The sequence below is a fragment of the Bufo gargarizans genome, chromosome 2 (genome assembly GCF_014858855.1).
Source record: "Bufo gargarizans isolate SCDJY-AF-19 chromosome 2, ASM1485885v1, whole genome shotgun sequence".
NCBI classification, from domain to species: Eukaryota; Metazoa; Chordata; class Amphibia; order Anura; family Bufonidae; genus Bufo; species Bufo gargarizans.
The window spans coordinates 607,228,852-607,246,051 of NC_058081.1; the positions used below are offsets into that span (position 1 = coordinate 607,228,852).

The window sequence follows — 17,200 nt, forward strand, 5'->3', positions numbered from 1 at the left end:
CCCATCTCTCATTGCTGTCCATAGTACAGGGCGACCACATGGGGACCATCGCATGTGGAGAGGTGAGGGTACTAGAGGGGGGGCACTATGAGCAGTCTCCTAACTTTATACTCACCTGTTCAGTGTCTTCTGGCTCCAGCCGGATCACCACCTTCGGTGTGCGGCCCATTGGTGAGGGACGCTACACCGGAAACGGAGCGGACTTGCGGTGGGCGGCCGTGGTGCTGCGAATTCTGGTGGGAGACAGAGGTTTTTACAGGAACCTCTGGTCTTCCTTTTCTTCCGAAGCACGGGAAGGAGCAGGGAGTTTGGGTGACCCCCTGGTCTCCCGTCCCCTGGGTGGGAGTGCATGCAGTTTTAGGGACTGCCTGAAGCTTCCCGCTAAAAAAGGAAAGAAGAAAAATCAGCAGACTTGCAACACCTACCTCCTACAGACACTAAGCTAAAAACTGATTTAACTTGGTCCCTGCAGGAAGGGTATAGCTGAAGAGGGAGGAGCTTACACTTTGTGTGCTTAGTGTCCGCGTCCTAGCGGCAACAGCTATACCCATGGTCAAAGACTGTGTCCCCCAATGAGACGGATGAGAAATCAGTAATTTGAAGACATGGAGGAGGGGGATGCAGCTGCAGTTTTTACTTTCTCGGTGTATCTGTGAGACTGCATGCTGAAGCGGAAGCAGACAGCCCCTATGCCAGTGTTTTGGCATGAAAAAGTCACACACCTTTTTAATTGCTATTTGCACAACAATTTTTGCACAAATGGCTTTTTTACGTTGCCCTCGCCACTTTCTGAAAGAGGGCTAGGAGGTGGTGTAGGTGGGGCAATCGGCCCCGGCAGATTTATCATGATTTACGCCATGATTTCATTCTAAGCACATGGATTGCCAGAGAATGCTCTTAATTTAGGACATGGTGCATCCTATGGTGATGCAGTGGGTATCAAGACTGGCATTTTCTACGCAGATTGTGTATCTAACCAGTACAGCTGCCTAAGGAGTGATTGTGATTAATTTTTTATTTTATTTTTTCAGGGCTTAATTTTATATAATATATTATTTTACTATGATATTTGTGTCTGTTTTAGATTATGACGCCCCACTGACTGAGGCCGGCGATTACACCTCCAAATATTTCAAACTCCGCGAGTTGTTCAGCAAACATTATAGTAAGTATGGCCTCTTGTGTCAATAGAGTACGGTTCTAGCTGGCGCTACATTACACCACACCAATGGGTTGCGCCAGTGTTGTATTTAATAGTTCTGGCACAGGCACGTCACATAGAAGGGAATAGCACAATTGTCATGTGACCTTTGGCATTAACTCTTAATTGGGGTGCGTTGCTAGGGATTGGGTCACATGATCCCATCCTTGTACTTTAGTCGTACCCCTACCAGCGCCTCACAGACAAGTTCTTCTGACTCAATTTTTTTTATTTTTTTGCCTTGTAGCTGATCCTCTTCCCCCCGCACCCGTTCTGTTCACAAAGACTGGATATGGAGCCGTGTCACTGAAACGTTGTGTGTCCTTGTGGGATGCTTTACAGCTGACGGGAGAGGTAGAAGAGCCAGCACAACTTCTTTGATATGTTCTGTTCCATTTTCTGGATGTTTGTATTTCTAATTATCTAAAGACTATTTGCAGAGTTGCTTATTTTTTAACATTTTAGACACACTCAAGTATAAAACAATGATTGCAAAATTGTACATACCCTTTAAAGTAGAGGAGATGATGGATCCTTACAGGATGTAATTTGTCCGCAGCCGTTCAGATCTGAGCTTCCGGTGAATATGGAGAACTTGCCTGTGAATGATGGAAACGGGCAGTCCTATGGCTACACTCTGTATGAGACTGTTATATATGGTGGAGGAAAGTTCCATACTAAAGGAAATGTCCGTGACCGCGCACAGGTGAGGAATGGTCTGTAATGATATCACGTTAAAGCATTTGTACAGGATTAGAGAAAGATCACCGCTTTCATACAAAAACAGGGCATCACCTCTTCATGGGGTCGGTCCGGTATTGCAGCTGATCTCCGTTCACTTCAAGCAGCTGAGCTGCAATACAGGACCTGCCCATGGTGTAGTGTTGTTGTGGACAGAAAGTGTCCATGTTCTTCTAGTTCTGGACAACCCCTTTAACACTACAGATTGAAGCCTGCTTTAGGAATTCATTGTAAATTTAAGTTTGTCCCATCTGGAATCCTTGGTATCCAAGCATGGGTCAAAAAAGGCCTGATTCTAGATGAATAGTAATGTATCTGGTAGACCAGCTCTAGATGTCCCATCAGTTTGCTGGTGGTATTAAAACCCATAAGCATTTGGTGCCTTCTGGTGGTTGGATGCCTCCTCACAAGTTCTGCAGTAGGTGCCCAGCAGCTGAGGTGTTTAATGTGACCGGTTTACTGTCTTTGCAGGTTTTCGTCAGTGGTCAGTCTGTCGGTTTTGTGGATTATAAAAACCAAGAGCTGGACATTGCCGAAGTTCCGGTAAGTAAACTGCATTCATACAGGACTAAGAATAAAAGGAGAGAAGAGCATCCGAGGCCATAAGGTCTATGCGCCTACAGCAAATCTTTTCTAGTACGTGGCTTAGTTGCACTTGGTGCTGGTGGTTCCATCATAGTTCCATGCACCACGTTTCATTACATTTAAGGGATGTCCCAGTTCAATGAATTTAAATCTTTGTATAATGGAAGCTTCTGCTACTTTTTAATAAACTTGGAGAGGTCTAGATAATAGATGATCTAGACCTGCACCAGATTTATAACAAGGCTGAGGGTGAATGATAAATGTGGTGAAGGGAAAGACACTTTATAACAACAGAATTTGGAATTGGAACAAAATTTTACACCCGAATGTTGAATCCTTTTTTTTAGCAAAATGTTGTGTCTTAGGCCAGCCCCTATTAAGCCACACCCCCTTTGTCGGGCTAGACATATAGGGTTTCCTCCAAAACTAGATGTACCAAATTTTGTGCACTCACTTTTGTAAGTGTGGGGCTTTGTGTTTCAGTCCCTCACCATTTAACGATATCTGCTTCCACACTGAAGGGCTGAAAACCTGTTCTTCTCACACACGTGAGCAGCTTGTTAAGAGTGACCTTGTCAGTTGGATATGATTAGGACAGGTATTTAGTCTTTAGGACAGGAGCATCCTTGAAAATGTTTAAGTAAAACAAAACCAGTATTAGTTGCTTAATTCATTGTACATTTAATTATTCTGAAAAACCTATTTAGTAAGAGCAAGTCCCGGTACACACAGAATTCAGAAAGTCTTCAGACCCTTTCACATTTTGTTATGTTGCGGCCTTGTGTTAAAATAAAAAAATAAATCACATTTATCATTCTGCACTCAATACCCCATTATGAGACAGTAAAAAAAAATGTTTAGAATCTTTGTTAATTTATTTAACAGAAAAAAAAACTACAATCTTGCATTGACAATATAGTAAGTACTCAGACCCTTTACTCAGGACATAGTTGAAGCACCTTTGGCAGTGATTACAGTCTCCAGTCTTCTTGGATATGATGCCACAAGGTTTGCACACCTGGATTTGGGGATTTTCTGCCATTCTTCTCTACAGATCCTCTCAAGCTCTGTCAGGTTGGATGGGACCTTCAGTGGACAACCATTTTCAGGCCTCTCCAGAGATGTTTGGTTGGGTTGAAGTCAGGGTTCTGGCTGAACCAGTCAAGGACATTCATAGAGATGCCCTAAAGCCACTCCTGCTTTGTCTTGGCTATGTGCTTAGGGTTATTGTCTTGTTGGAAGGTGAACTTTTAGCCCAGTCTGAGGCCCAGAACACTCTTGATCAGGTTTTCATTAAGAATATCTGTACTTTGCTCCATTTAGCTTTCCCTCAGCCCCAACCATTCTCCCTGTCCCATCTGCTGAAAAAGACCCCCACAGCATGATGCTGCCAACCACCACACTTCACTGTATTGATAACATTGGGGAGTGCCTGGTTTCCTCCAAACTTGACGCTTCTTTCTCACAGTCAGAGTCCTTTTAGGTGCTTTTTGCAAACTCCAGACAGGCTTTCATTTATCTTTTACTGAGGAGAGGCTTCTTTTTGTCCACTCTACCATAAAGCCCAGACTGGTGGAGTGCTGTAGTGATGGTTGACCTTCTGGAAGATTCTCTCATCAGCACACAGGATCTTTGGTGCTCAACCAGAGTGACCATTGGGCTATTGGTCACCTCTCAAGGCCCCCCTCTCCCAATTACTTAGTTTTGTGGGGAGGCCAGCTCTAGGAAGAGACTTTCAATGGAGTGGTGGTATGCATGTCTGACTGGCGCTTCACTCATATACTGAACAAAGGACCTCCCTTCTCATGATTGGCGTGTGTCCTCGTGGTTGGACCCCCACCAATTTAATCTACCTTTACTTTATCCAGTCTAAAGGGTTAACTTGCTGTTACCGGAATAGAATAGCCTTTTAAGGCACACTAATCTTGTTCCAGGGTTACAGAAAGCTGCGAATATTAGTAGAAAACTGCGGACGAGTTAACTATGGAGCCAGAATAAATGATCAGCGTAAAGGTATCTATAGATTTATATCATACTTATCTTAAACCTCTGAGGAGGGGTTTATTTTTAGTGAATTTTAGTGAAAGCTGTAATTTTTCATACATACATCAACCGAATAAAATGTTGATACTGACACGTTTTATATTCATAAATCAGAAACCAAAAGGAGTTTCAAATTTGACCCCCAACTATGTATGAACATTTGTCCAACATTTTCTGCTAAATTAATTTCATTTTTTTTCAGTTACAGAGCTTTAAATGCCCTGTATAGACATAACATTACAGGATAAAGTTCATTCTGCCTGCAGCCCCCACTAAAAGGCTCCTACTGCATATAGATTAATTATTGATCTCAATAGGAACTGTATAAGTCTATATGTAGTGAGCTCGCCCTAGTGGTGATGAGGACAATGGGAGCTGTATGAATCTTTATATAGTGAGCTCGCCCTAGTGGTGATGTCAGTGGGAGCTGTATGAATCTATATGTAGTGAGCTCGCTCTAGTGGCGAGGACAATGGGAGCTGTATAAGTCTATATGTAGTGAGCTCTCCCTAGTGGTGAGGACAATGGGAGCTGTATGAATCTTTATATAGTGAGCTCGCCCTAGTGGTGATGTCAGTGGGAGCTGTATGAATCTATATGTAGTGAGCTCGCTCTAGTGGCGAGGACAATGGGAGCTGTATAAGTCTATATGTAGTGAGCTCTCCCTAGTGGTGAGGACAATGGGAGCTGTATGAATCTTTATATAGTGAGCTCGCCCTAGTGGTGATGTCAGTGGGAGCTGTATGAATCTATATGTAGTGAGCTCGCTCTAGTGGCGAGGACAATGGGAGCTGTATGAATCTATATGTAGTGAGCTCGCTCTAGTGGCGAGGACAATGGGAGCTGTATAATTCTATATGTAGTGAGCTCGCCCTAGTGGTGATGTCGGTGGGAGCTGTATGAATCTATATGTAGTGAGCTTGCCCTAGTGATGATGAGGTCAATAGGAGCTGTATAATTCTATATGTAGTGAGCTCGCCCTAGTGGTTAGGACAATGGGAGCTGTATGAATCTATATATAGTGAGCTCGCCCTAGTGCTGATGAGGTCAGTAGGAGCTGCATGAATCTATATGTAGTGAGCTCGCCCTAGTGATGATGAGGTCAGTAGGAGCTGCATGAATCTATATGTAGTGAGCTCGCCCTAGTCGTGATGAGGACAATGGGAGCTGTATGAATCTATATGTAGTGAGCTCTCCCTAGTGGTGAGGACAATGGGAGCTGTATGAATCTATATGTAGTGAGCTCGCTCTAGTGATGATGAGGTCAATGGGAGCTGTATGAATCTATATGTAGTGAGCTCTCCCTAGTGGTGAGGACAATGGGAGCTGCATGAATCTATATGTAGTGAGCTCGCCCTAGTTATGATGAGGTCAATGGGAGCTGTATGAATCTATATGTAGTGAGCTCGCCCTAGTGGTGATGAGGTCAATGGTAGCTGTATGAATTATGAATCTATATGTAGTGAGCTCGCTCTAGTGATGATGAGGTCAATGGGAGCTGTATGAATCTATATGTAGTGAGCTCTCCCTAGTGGTGAGGACAATGGGAGCTGTATGAATCTATATGTAGTGAGCTCGCCCTAGTGCTGATGAGGACAATGGGAGCTGTATGAATCTATATGTAGTGAGCTCGCCCTAGTGGTGAGGACAATGGGAGCTGTATGAATCTATATGTAGTGAGCTCGCTCTAGTGGTGATGAGGTCAATAGGAGCTGTATGGATCTATATGTAGTGAGCTCGCCCTAGTGCTGATGAGGACAATGGGAGCTGTATGAATCTATATGTAGTGAGCTTGCTCTAGTGGTGATGAGGTCAATAGGAGCTGTATAATTCTATATGTAGTGAGCTCACCCTAGTGGTGTTGAGGTCAATAGGAGCTGTATGGATCTATATGTAGTGAGCTCGCCCTAGTGATGATGAGGTCAATTGGAGCTGTATGAATCTATATGTAGTGAGCTCGCCCTAGTGATAATGAGGTCAATAGGAGCTGTATGGATCTATATGTAGTGAGCTCGCCCTAGTAGTGATGAGGTCAATAGGAGCTGTATGGATCTATATGTAGTGAGCTCGCCCTAGTGGTGATGAGGTCAATGGGAGCTGTATGAATCTATATGTAGTGAGCTCGCCCTAGTGATAATGAGGTCAATAGGAGCTGTATGGATCTATATGTAGTGAGCTCGCCCTAGTAGTGATGAGGTCAATAGGAGCTGTATGGATCTATATGTAGTGAGCTCGCCCTAGTGGTGATGAGGTCAATGGGAGCTGTATGAATCTATATGTAGTGAGCTCGCCCTAGTGGTGTTGAGGTCATTGGGAGCTGTATGAATCTATATGTAGTGAGCTCGCCCTAGTGGTGTTGAGGTCATTGGGAGCTGTAGGAATCTATATGTAGTGAGCTCGCCCTGATGTCAATGGGAGCTGTATGAATCTATATGTAGTGAGCTCGCCCTAGTAGTGATGATGAGGTCAATGGGAGCTGTATAAATCTATATGTAGTGAGCTCGCCCTAGTGGTGTTTAGGCCAATAGAAGCTGTATGTATCTATATGTAGTGAGCTTGCCCTAGTGGTGTTTAGGTCAATGGGAGCTGTATGGATCTATATGTAGTGAGCTCTCCCTAGTGATAATGAGGTCAATGGGATCTGTATGGATCTATATGTAGTGAGTTCGCCCTAGTGATAATGAGGTCAATAGGAGCTGTATGGATCTATATGTAGTGAGTTCGCCCTAGTGATAATGAGGTCAATAGGAGCTGTATGGATCTATATGTAGTGAGCTCGCCCTAGTGATGATAAGGCCCTAGTGGTGGCTGTGGGTTGATAGAACATAGAACTTTTTCCTCTGTGTCTGTATGATGGGAACCAGGGAATTTGGAGCTTAATTAAATTAATCACCACCAAATTTTACACCCAAGAATAAAATGATGTTCACCGTTTATACATGGTAAATGTTGAAAATAATTATCACTATTACCAAGGCAGAACCTGCTTTGTTCTCTGAACTCTATTGTTTGCCATTGATGGCCGCAGTACAATTTGCAGGAGGGCTGGAGAGTATCTTCTGCAATCGTGCTTAGTGCAGAGACACACAAGACCAACACCAGGTGTGGGGCGCCATTAGCTACTCTAGGCGTTCCTATCTGGTGTTCGTGGAGGGAGCATTGGCCAGCCTTTGTTATGTCCAGGGCATTGTGGAACCAGTCTGTTGCCTTTTTTGAATCGAGACGTGTTGTTCCAACACAATGTCGCCTACCCACACACTGCCCGCACTACACAATGTTTTTCAGGGTCTCCAGCATTTTCCCTGACCCGCTCAATCACCAGATTGGGCCGATGGATCTCCCATGCACAGCAGCCAACAACCACCTTGACTGAACTATGGGTCCAAGTTGAAAAATCTTGGAATGGGAAGGATATCCATCATCTGTATAACCGTTACCAGAGTGGCAGCCTGTATCGCAGCATGGGGAGATGTCACCCTGCCTCAACATATACCCAGCTGCAGACCCCAAAATAAAGGGGGCACCACCTTGATTGTATGATGATTGACCAAGCACCACTAGCAGTTTCTACTTTGTCAATCTCCGCTCAATTGCAAGTTTTCCTGGTGTTCTTTTTCTCATTTTCCACTAGTGTATATTGTTCCAATCGCATCATCTTCCTTCCGTCATCTGTACAATCAGTCTCTTGAACCTCATGATGTAGAATAGTCGAGATTTATGCTGTTTTGACAGGAGACATTTTTCTAGCTTATATTCTAGTGAAATAACTGTGCTGTATACAGAGGACAAATCCCCTATAATTATCTGGATGTCCATGTGATTGTGGGGGGATGTGCAAACTAAGTAGAAGTAACAGATCTAATGATACAAGAGCAGAGTGTAATGGCCACTCGTTAACTCAGTTATCAGGATGACTACCTCTGCCCCCAGTAACCTGCAGCAGACACAGGCATGAGGCAGACACTGTGGGTCATCCACCTTTAATGGTCCAATTTGTCTATTCAGACTTCTGAACATGTGAGACATCAGATATGTGGGCCAAGCAACCATATTAACCCAAAGTGAATAGACCTAAAGACATGGGGGAGATTTATTAAGCAGTCTGCATATTACAGCACGAATTCTGAATCGTTGTCGTGGTCTCTTCTGGTAATGCTTCTTTTGACTCCCTCCGTCTCAGGTCTGGTTGGCGAAGTTTTCTTGAGAGATATTCCCCTGAGGAATTATAGGATCTACAGCTTGGATATGAATGCAACCTTCATGAGCAGGTGAGAAGTGACAAAACCGTATGCGACACGACATATCGAGAGAAGTCACTAGAGAAGCCTTAATTCATTGACTGTCTTGTGTATAGGGAGCTCCCAACTCTTAACCCTGGGAGATAAGGTTCAGTCACTTGGAGTTTTGCCTGATCCTTTTGTTTTCTGGGTGGTAAGCCATTGCCAGAGGTTCTGGCAGGGTCCTTCCCTTTCAGGATAGATACATGTTCTGGAGAGCCAATTAGGCATGTGTATTTTACACAATGGTTTAAGATTATATTGATAGATTTTCCCTGTGACTACCTTCATACTTTGTCCCCATTGACCACCTGACACTACCCTGATATTAGGGCGTACATACTTCCAGATCTCCCAACTGCATGCACCCAAGATATGTATTTGTACTAGCTCTTCCCTTACATGTAGACACTTTACTGAGATGCTCCACTGCATTAAGGCTGTGTTCACACTATGAACCTTTTTCAGAATATTATTGTGATTTTGCAACAGTAGTGGACAACAAAACTGCAATGTGTGAACATTGCCCGGTCATCATTTATATGATAGTACAGCTCACACTGAAGGGGGGGAGAACGCAAAATTCATGCAAGTGACAACTGTTGTTTCCCATCAGTGTGACCTCTTACATTCCCGCTCAGATAATGATAATTGCCAATGATATGTAGAAACCGTTCTAGCTTCTGCGGCTTTCAGGGGAACAGACCAGTTTGCTCCGCTCCTCCTCAGTAAATGATGCTGGCAGATCAGACACCATGTTCAGTTTCACAGGTTCCCTTTAAGAGCATGTCTGCATGATGACAACTGGGTGTCACCTTCTTCTTCTGTTTTTCACAAGCCTCAACAAAATCCAGTGGTCAGATGTAAGCGAGGAGAATAAGGGTCCGGTATTCTGCCAGGGATCTCTACAGGTCAACTATTCTCCAGCTGACACCTACTTGTCCATGAAGGTAAACCCCCCCTCCTAGTTCAAGGTTCAAATAAAACAAGAGAATCCAACATGATGGTTTCCAGGAGGTTGTGGTCATTGTGGTTTTGGGGTTGAAGGGGTTGTGCAGGGCTTTTATATTGATGACCTATCCTCAGGATAAGTCATCCATATCTGATCGGTGGGGGTCCAACACCCGGCAACCCCACTAATCAGCTACTTGAAGAGCAGGCGGCGCTCCATGCGAGCACTGCTTCCTCTTCATAACACTAAGCGTCGTCTCCCCTGTAGCGGTTGCATAGTGTAATTACAAGTACTCGCTCCAATCAAGTGAAAGGAGTGAGTACTTGTAAGTATACTTGCTTCTGAGATGACAGGAAGTGTAATGAAGAGGAAGTAGCGCTCGCATGGAGCACTGCTTCCTCTTCAAACAGCTGATCAGCGGGGGTGCCAAGTGTGGGACCCCCACCAATCGGATATTGATGACCTATCCTGAGGATACATCATCAATATAAAACCCCTTTAAGTTTAGTGCTCAGGGATGTGATTGTTAGAGGCTTTACTGTATATCCTTACACTGACCTCCCTTTTCTACAAATTATTCTAATTTAGTGCCTTGTAGGTTTCTGCATCATACCTAGGTAAAATCGCCAATCGTATGTTCTAACTTCAAACGCCCCAATGATGTGCTGACGTCGCTACCACTGCTTTGCTCTCTGTTACAGGGCTGGAAGAAAGGAGTCGTATTTGTGAATGGAAAGAACCTGGGCCGATACTGGGATATAGGACCCCAAGAGACCCTTTATGTGCCAGGATCCTGGTTATGGATAGGAATCAATACAGTGAGTAACTTCATACTTCACTATGTCGCTGAGGGTCACAACGTTGGGGCAACGGGGTCAGATTAAAACTGTTCACTGGAGGTTCTATGTTCTCCAGGGTTTCCTCTGGTTACCCCACCTTCCTCTTACACCCAAAATAACATCTTACTGTACAAGAGTGATCCTGCTGTGTGCGACTCATATAGGGAAACGGTGAGCCTTGATAGCAGGGAGTGATGTTCCCTGTATCGCTCTGTATTACAGGTTCCACACCAAGACCTACCATGATTCTGCTGAGCCCAACTAACATCATAGCATTCTATAGTATTGCCGCTGTCCATCCTTTCATAACCAGATATAAAATTGTGATTCTGCGTTGTTTTGCAGATTACAATATTTGAAGAACAAAAAGTTGGCAGTGCGTTATATTCTGTGGATTCGCCTTACCTTGGAAGGACCCAGTATGTGGACTAGCTGGACATGTCTGGACTGTCAAACCAGGCAGCAGTCTGTCCGTTCAGCCAACCTCCGTCCTACGTGTGGACCTTCCACCCAGCCTCCAGTCCATACATCCTCTCATTTAGCACTCCAACTCCTGAGGTTCTATGGCTTTGTTGGTGCCAGGCTGATAATGAAGCTAAATAACACCCTACGGGACACTCTGTAACTGTTTCGGATGATGTAGACTTCCTGCCACTTAAAGGAATCAATACAAGTCCACGTCTGGAGTCATCTCAACAGAAACTTGAGAGCAACTGATGTCACCAGGTCTCTGGTGGTAAAACTAACGTCTTCCAAATCTCTGGATCTTTTACTGGATAAATGTAATCCCCTCTCCTTTTTTTTTTTTTTTACATGGAATTTTAAACATTTGTAAAACCAAAAAAATGAAGATCTCAGGGTCCAGTGGGGACAATATATGAAGTAATGAGGGCTGTAATAATGCATTTTATATTTAATTTGTAGATAACAGGGACATATTTAATGTTAATAATAAAACGGAGATCTCTTCCATCCATTTTATAACAATAAAATGTTTTTCCTTTTTTTGCAATTATAAAATCACTTTGCGCTCCTTGCTGAACAGATTGGGCTCCTCCACACAGCTGGTCCCATTGTATAAGAACTGAAAGACGTTTTTAAGAAGTATGAACGATGTTTGTTCCAACCAAGGAAGATCAGGTGATTGTTCTCAGTGGCAAACACGTAAAGCCAATATTAGGGCTGCAACGATTAATCTATGTAATCGATTATGATCGATAACTGGATTCGTTGTCGACGAATCCAGTTATCGAATGATCGCCGATTCGTTGCTATGCGGGCGGGCGGTCACTGCATCTTTATCTTACCTTTTACAATGACGCTCCAGTAACAGGCAGAGTGGACGGCGGCGTAACGTCACTTACTCACGTGACGCACCTGCTCCGCCTCCTTCATTCATAAAGTGGGCGGAGCAGGTGCGTCACGTGAGTAAGTGACGTTACGCCGCCGTCCGCTCTGCCTGTTACTGGAGCGTCATTGTAAAAGGTAAAATAAAGATGCAGTGATTAGTCCGACTGCAGCGGGGCTGGGGCTGTTATGGGGAGGGGGATTGGTCTATGGCACTGCTATGGGGAGGGGGGTCTGTGTATGGCACTGCTATGGGGAGGGGGGGGGTCTGTGTATGGCACTGCTATCATGGGGAGGGGGATCTGTGCACTGTTATGCCCATAACAGTGCACATATCCCCCTCTCCATAACAGCGCCACCCACAGATCCCCCTCTCCATAACAGTGCACAGATCCCCCTCTCCATAACAGCGCCACCCACAGGTTCCCTTCTCCATAACAGCGCCACCCACAGGTCCCCCTCTCCATAACAGCGCCACCCACAGGTCCCCCTCTCCATAACAGTGCACAGATCCCCCTCTCCATAACAGCGCCACCCACAGGTTCCCTTCTCCATAACAGCGCCACCCACAGGTCCCCCTCTCCATAACAGCGCCACCCACAGGTCCCCCTCTCCATAACAGTGCACAGATCCCCCTCTCCATAACAGCGCCACCCACAGGTCCCCCTCTCCATAACAGCGCCACCCACAGGTCCCCCTCTCCATAACAGCGCCACCCACAGGTCCCCCTCTCCATAACAGTGCACAGATCCCCCTCTCCATAACAGCGCCACCCACAGGTCCCCCTCTCCATAACAGCGCCACCCCCTCTCCATAACAGCGCCACCCACAGGTCCCCCTCTCCATAACAGTGCACAGATCCCCCTCTCCATAACAGCGCCACCCACAGGTCCCCCTCTCCATAACAGCGCCACCCACAGATCCCCCTCTCCATAACAGCGCCACCCACAGATCCCCCTCTCCATAACAGCGCCACCCACAGATCCTCCTCTCCATAACAGCGCCACCCACAGATCCTCCTCTCCATAACAGCGCCACCCACAGATCCCCCTCTCCATAACAGCGCCACCCACAGATCCCCCTCTCCATAAGTGTCGTCCACAGATCCCCCATAATAGTGTCGTCCACAGATCCCCAAGGCCACAGATCCCCCTAATAGTGTCGTCCACAGATCCCCCATATTAGTGTCGTCCACAGATCCCCCATAATAGTGTCGTCCACAGATCCCCCATAATAGTGTCGTCCACAGATCCCCCATAATAGTGTCGTCCACAGATCCCCCATAATAGTGTCGTCCACAGATCCCCCATAATAGTGTCGTCCACAGATCCCCCATAATAGGTCGTCACAGATCCCCCATAAGTGTCGTCCACAGATCCCCCCCCCCATAAGCGTCGTCCACAGATCCCCCCCCCCCCCATAAGCATCGTCCACAGATCCCCCCCCATAAGCGTCGTCCACAGATCCCCCCCCCCATAAGCGTCGTCCACAGATCCCCCCCCCATAAGCGTCGTCCACAGATCCCCCCCCCATAAGCGTCGTCCACAGATCCCCCCCCCATAAGCGTCGTCCACAGATCCCCCCCCCCCCCATAAGCGTCGTCCACAGATCCCCCCCCCATAAGCGTCGTCCACAGATCCCCCATAATAGTGTCGTCCACAGATCCCCCATAATAGTGTCGTCCACAGATCCCCCATAAGTGTCGTCCACAGATCCCCCCCCCCCAATAAGCGTCGTCCACAGATCCCCCCCCCATAAGCATCGTCCACAGATCCCCCATAAGTGTCGTCCACAGATCCCCCCCCCCCATAAGCGTCGTCCACAGATCCCCCCCCCATAAGCGTCGTCCACAGATCCCCCCCCCCCATAAGCGTCGTCCACAGATCCCCCCCCCCCCCCATAAGCGTCGTCCACAGATCCCCCCCCCCATAAGCGTCGTCCACAGATCCCCCCCCCCCCCCCCCCCATAAGCGTCGTCCACAGATCCCCCCCCCCATAAGCATCGTCCACAGATCCCCCATAAGTGTCGTCCACAGATCCCCCCCTCATAAGCGTCGTCCACAGATCCCCCCCCCATAAGCGTCGTCCACAGATCCCCCCCCCCCCCCATAAGCGTCGTCCACAGATCCCCCCCCCCCCCCCCATAAGCGTCGTCCACAGATCCCCCCCCCCATAAGCGTCGTCCACAGATCCCCCCCCCATAAGCGTCGTCCACAGATCCCCCCCCCCCCCCATAAGCGTCGTCCACAGATCCCCCATAAGCGTCGTCCACAATTTGTTTTAATATGGCCTTTGAACATAATTTTTCAAGTAAAATCGTATAAACCTCTTTGTTTTGTAATTTTGTCGTTTTTTCCCGATTAATCGTAGAAATTAATCGGCAACTAATCAATTATTCAAATAATCGTTAGCTGCAGCCCTAGCCAATATTACACAGGCTGACTGAGCAAGCGATTGTTGGAAGGGATCACCTGTCAATCACCTGCTCTCTTGTGGCGGAGACCGCTGCTATTACATGCAGCGATCGCCTCCGCAGCTTGGGAAGGAGGAATCGCTATGCCATCGCTCGTCCCCATACGGTCTAGTGGATTGCTGATGACAGTTCGCTATTAGACAGCATGATCTCGTTCATCAGGCAATTGGCGGCAGTCAAGATGATCACTAACAAGCATTCATGCGAGGATTTTTGCAGCGGATTCTGCACCAGAAACACATGCAGAACTTTCCCAAAAATTTTATGGAGAATCCACATTTTAAATCAAACGGGCCTTTTTTTTTTTTTTTTTTTTTTTTTTTTTTTTAACTACTTGCAGTTTTAAAAACCGCACGGCGGAAAACGGGAGTGTCTTGTCATTCTTGACGCGGATTCTGCATCCAGAATTTCCTTTGAAAATTCTCGTAGAAACTGCACCAAAACAGCGTTAAATAATGCATCAGGGGAATAAAATCGTCTGCAGGAAAACCTGATGTGGATTGTGCATCAGTTTTTTTCAGCTCAGATTTTATTTAAAAAAAAAAAATTTAAAAGCCCAAAGTCGTGCTCTCACCTCGTGCAACAAAAATCCTCCTCCAATTTGCAGCGTGCCACACAAAAATCGTGCACTAGGTCGCGGTCTATCTCATTTCCTCTCCAAAAGAGAAGGGGCCGCCGACACACCGTTCCCTATCCCTCTGGGGCCGAAGCTCCTGCAAGGGACTGGGACAAGCGGCAACCCTCAGCCGAAGCCAAGGTTACGCCCATTTATGCTCCCGGCTTTCGCCTAGGCTGCCAGTCAGGAGCTTCAACAAGGTCTGGACTCTCCCCGGAGGGAGAGCCCACAGGGTTTGGCAGGGGGGTGAGGAACCAATATGGCCACACACACCCCCCCTAGACCTCAAGGAGGGGGTACCCATAAGGGCGCCGCAACCCTGAAAATCCTAGTGAACACACAACGTGTAAAAGTGCACACAGTTAACATAAAAAATAAATAAGTGAATGTGTGCCATTACGGCCCGGACATTCGTATCTTCAAGGCCGAAGCCGAGCAAATAGAGGTGTGTGCTAAAATAGTGAGAAAGAAAGTGCTGTTTTTCAGCTCAGAAAATACTTTGTGTGAACATGCCCTTAGCGTGCTAAATTGAAAACGTCATCCTGAATGCATATCAGAAGTGCACTGTGTGCCAGCACCCTTATGCCTCATGCAGACGTCCGTGTCAGTTTTGGATCAGTGGTAACACGGACCGTGTTCAATCCGTGTTTTCTCCCGTGACCGATCCGTTTTGGGTCCGTGGGTCAGTTTTTTGCTGTCCGCGTTGCATCCGTGTTTCACTGGCACTGAATAGCTGAAAAATAATTTTCAAAACATCTCTTCTTAATGATCTGTGAAATATGGATGCAACACGGATGGCATCCGTGTTTTTCACAGACCCATAGACTATAATGGGCGTAAGGATCCGGGAACACGGACCAAGATAGGACATGCATCCGTGCTAAAAACACAGACCCACGGACCGTGCTAAAACACTGATGTGTGAATACACACATTAAAATGAATGGGGACGTGTGCTGTCCGCGGAGAACACGTACGTGAAACACTGACGTGCGAATGAGGCTTTATAGTATGCTGCAATGTATCAGCCTCATGCTAGAGGAGAGCTGCAGGTCGCGTATTACACTGATTAGCCCCATACTGGTGCAGGATATGGCCCGCCACCCTGTGTAATGTACAACTATAGCAGGGGTGGCCAACTTGCGGCTCTCCAGCTGTTGCAAAGCTACAACTCCCAGCATGCCCAGAGTACCTGCAGCAAGGCCTGGTGGGAATTGTAGTTTTACAACAGCTGGAGAGCCGCAGGTTGGCCAGCCCTGAACTATAGTGTAGCACTGCCAGGAGCACCCTGAAGATTTCCATTGAGATTCTGGCCCCTCTAGAACCCCTTATTCCAGACAGGTATTTTTTTTCTATTTTACTTGCAGCATACCAATATATATTTTCCTCCTCCAATTTGCAGCAAACAAGAAAGATTTTAGACGACTTTTTCACAAACATTCATTTTTTTTTTTTTCTATTTTTTTTTTTTTTTTTCATTTTAAATATGCAAAGAAAAAAGAAGTTAAAACCAAATCTCGTTCCTGAAATGAAAATAATCGTTTTAAAAACAGCAGCTTGTATCTGCAAAAGTGGCACATGGAGGGTGATCAGGGCCGGAGGACGGCTCCGGTGTCTCTGATAAGTGCTCCCTCTTCTAGATTTCACCTTAAGTGCATTTCTCAGGGCCCGAGGGGCTTGTTCTGTGGGTTGTGAATGCAATTCGGCCTCATCGCAGACATTTTCAGTACTGCAGGAATTCTGTTTGGTCTGCCCAACCTCTGAATTGCAACAATAGGAAGACAATTCATCACTGTAGCCAGAAGAGGGCGCTGTCTACAAGCAATCTATTTAGTGATCGGCATCTTATTGATGCCTATCATTTATCAGCAAACACTGCGGATATTCACCAAGCGGAAACTAAAGATTATTTCATGATTTCATGTCGGACATGTAGTATGCCCACCTAACAGGGCACTGAATCGAAAGCTGATACTGGTTTCAACAGTAGTTTGTCTGAAAGGGCCCCATGGCCAAACCCGGAGTGGGGCCCCGCTCCACTTTCCACAGCAAGTTGTATCTGGAAATGAAAATTTTAGTATTATTATGTCTTTCACGTTGTCTCCTTGTCTGCACATTGATTTAAA

General features: G+C 46.3%; 1 protein-coding gene across 2 annotated transcripts in view; it reads left to right on the forward strand.

The window, feature by feature from the left end:
• The window catches only part of GLB1L2 (galactosidase beta 1 like 2), a 68,333-nt gene extending 56,731 nt beyond the window's left edge, over nt 1–11,602 (forward strand). Inside the window, exons 11-19 of one of the 2 annotated variants that reach the window (XM_044282009.1) lie at nt 1,085–1,165; nt 1,449–1,555; nt 1,761–1,907; nt 2,414–2,485; nt 4,462–4,540; nt 8,751–8,838; nt 9,686–9,797; nt 10,501–10,617; nt 10,984–11,602. In XM_044282009.1, the coding sequence (XP_044137944.1) occupies nt 1,085–1,165; nt 1,449–1,555; nt 1,761–1,907; nt 2,414–2,485; nt 4,462–4,540; nt 8,751–8,838; nt 9,686–9,797; nt 10,501–10,617; nt 10,984–11,070 (890 nt within the window). In that variant the 3' untranslated portion in view covers nt 11,071–11,602. Of the gene's footprint in view, nt 1–1,084; nt 1,166–1,448; nt 1,556–1,760; nt 1,908–2,413; nt 2,486–4,461; nt 4,541–8,750; nt 8,839–9,685; nt 9,798–10,500; nt 10,618–10,983 lie in introns of those variants that run through there. The other variant, XR_006387929.1, reaches the window with a different exon arrangement.
• The last annotated feature ends 5,598 nt before the right edge of the window (nt 11,603–17,200 follow it).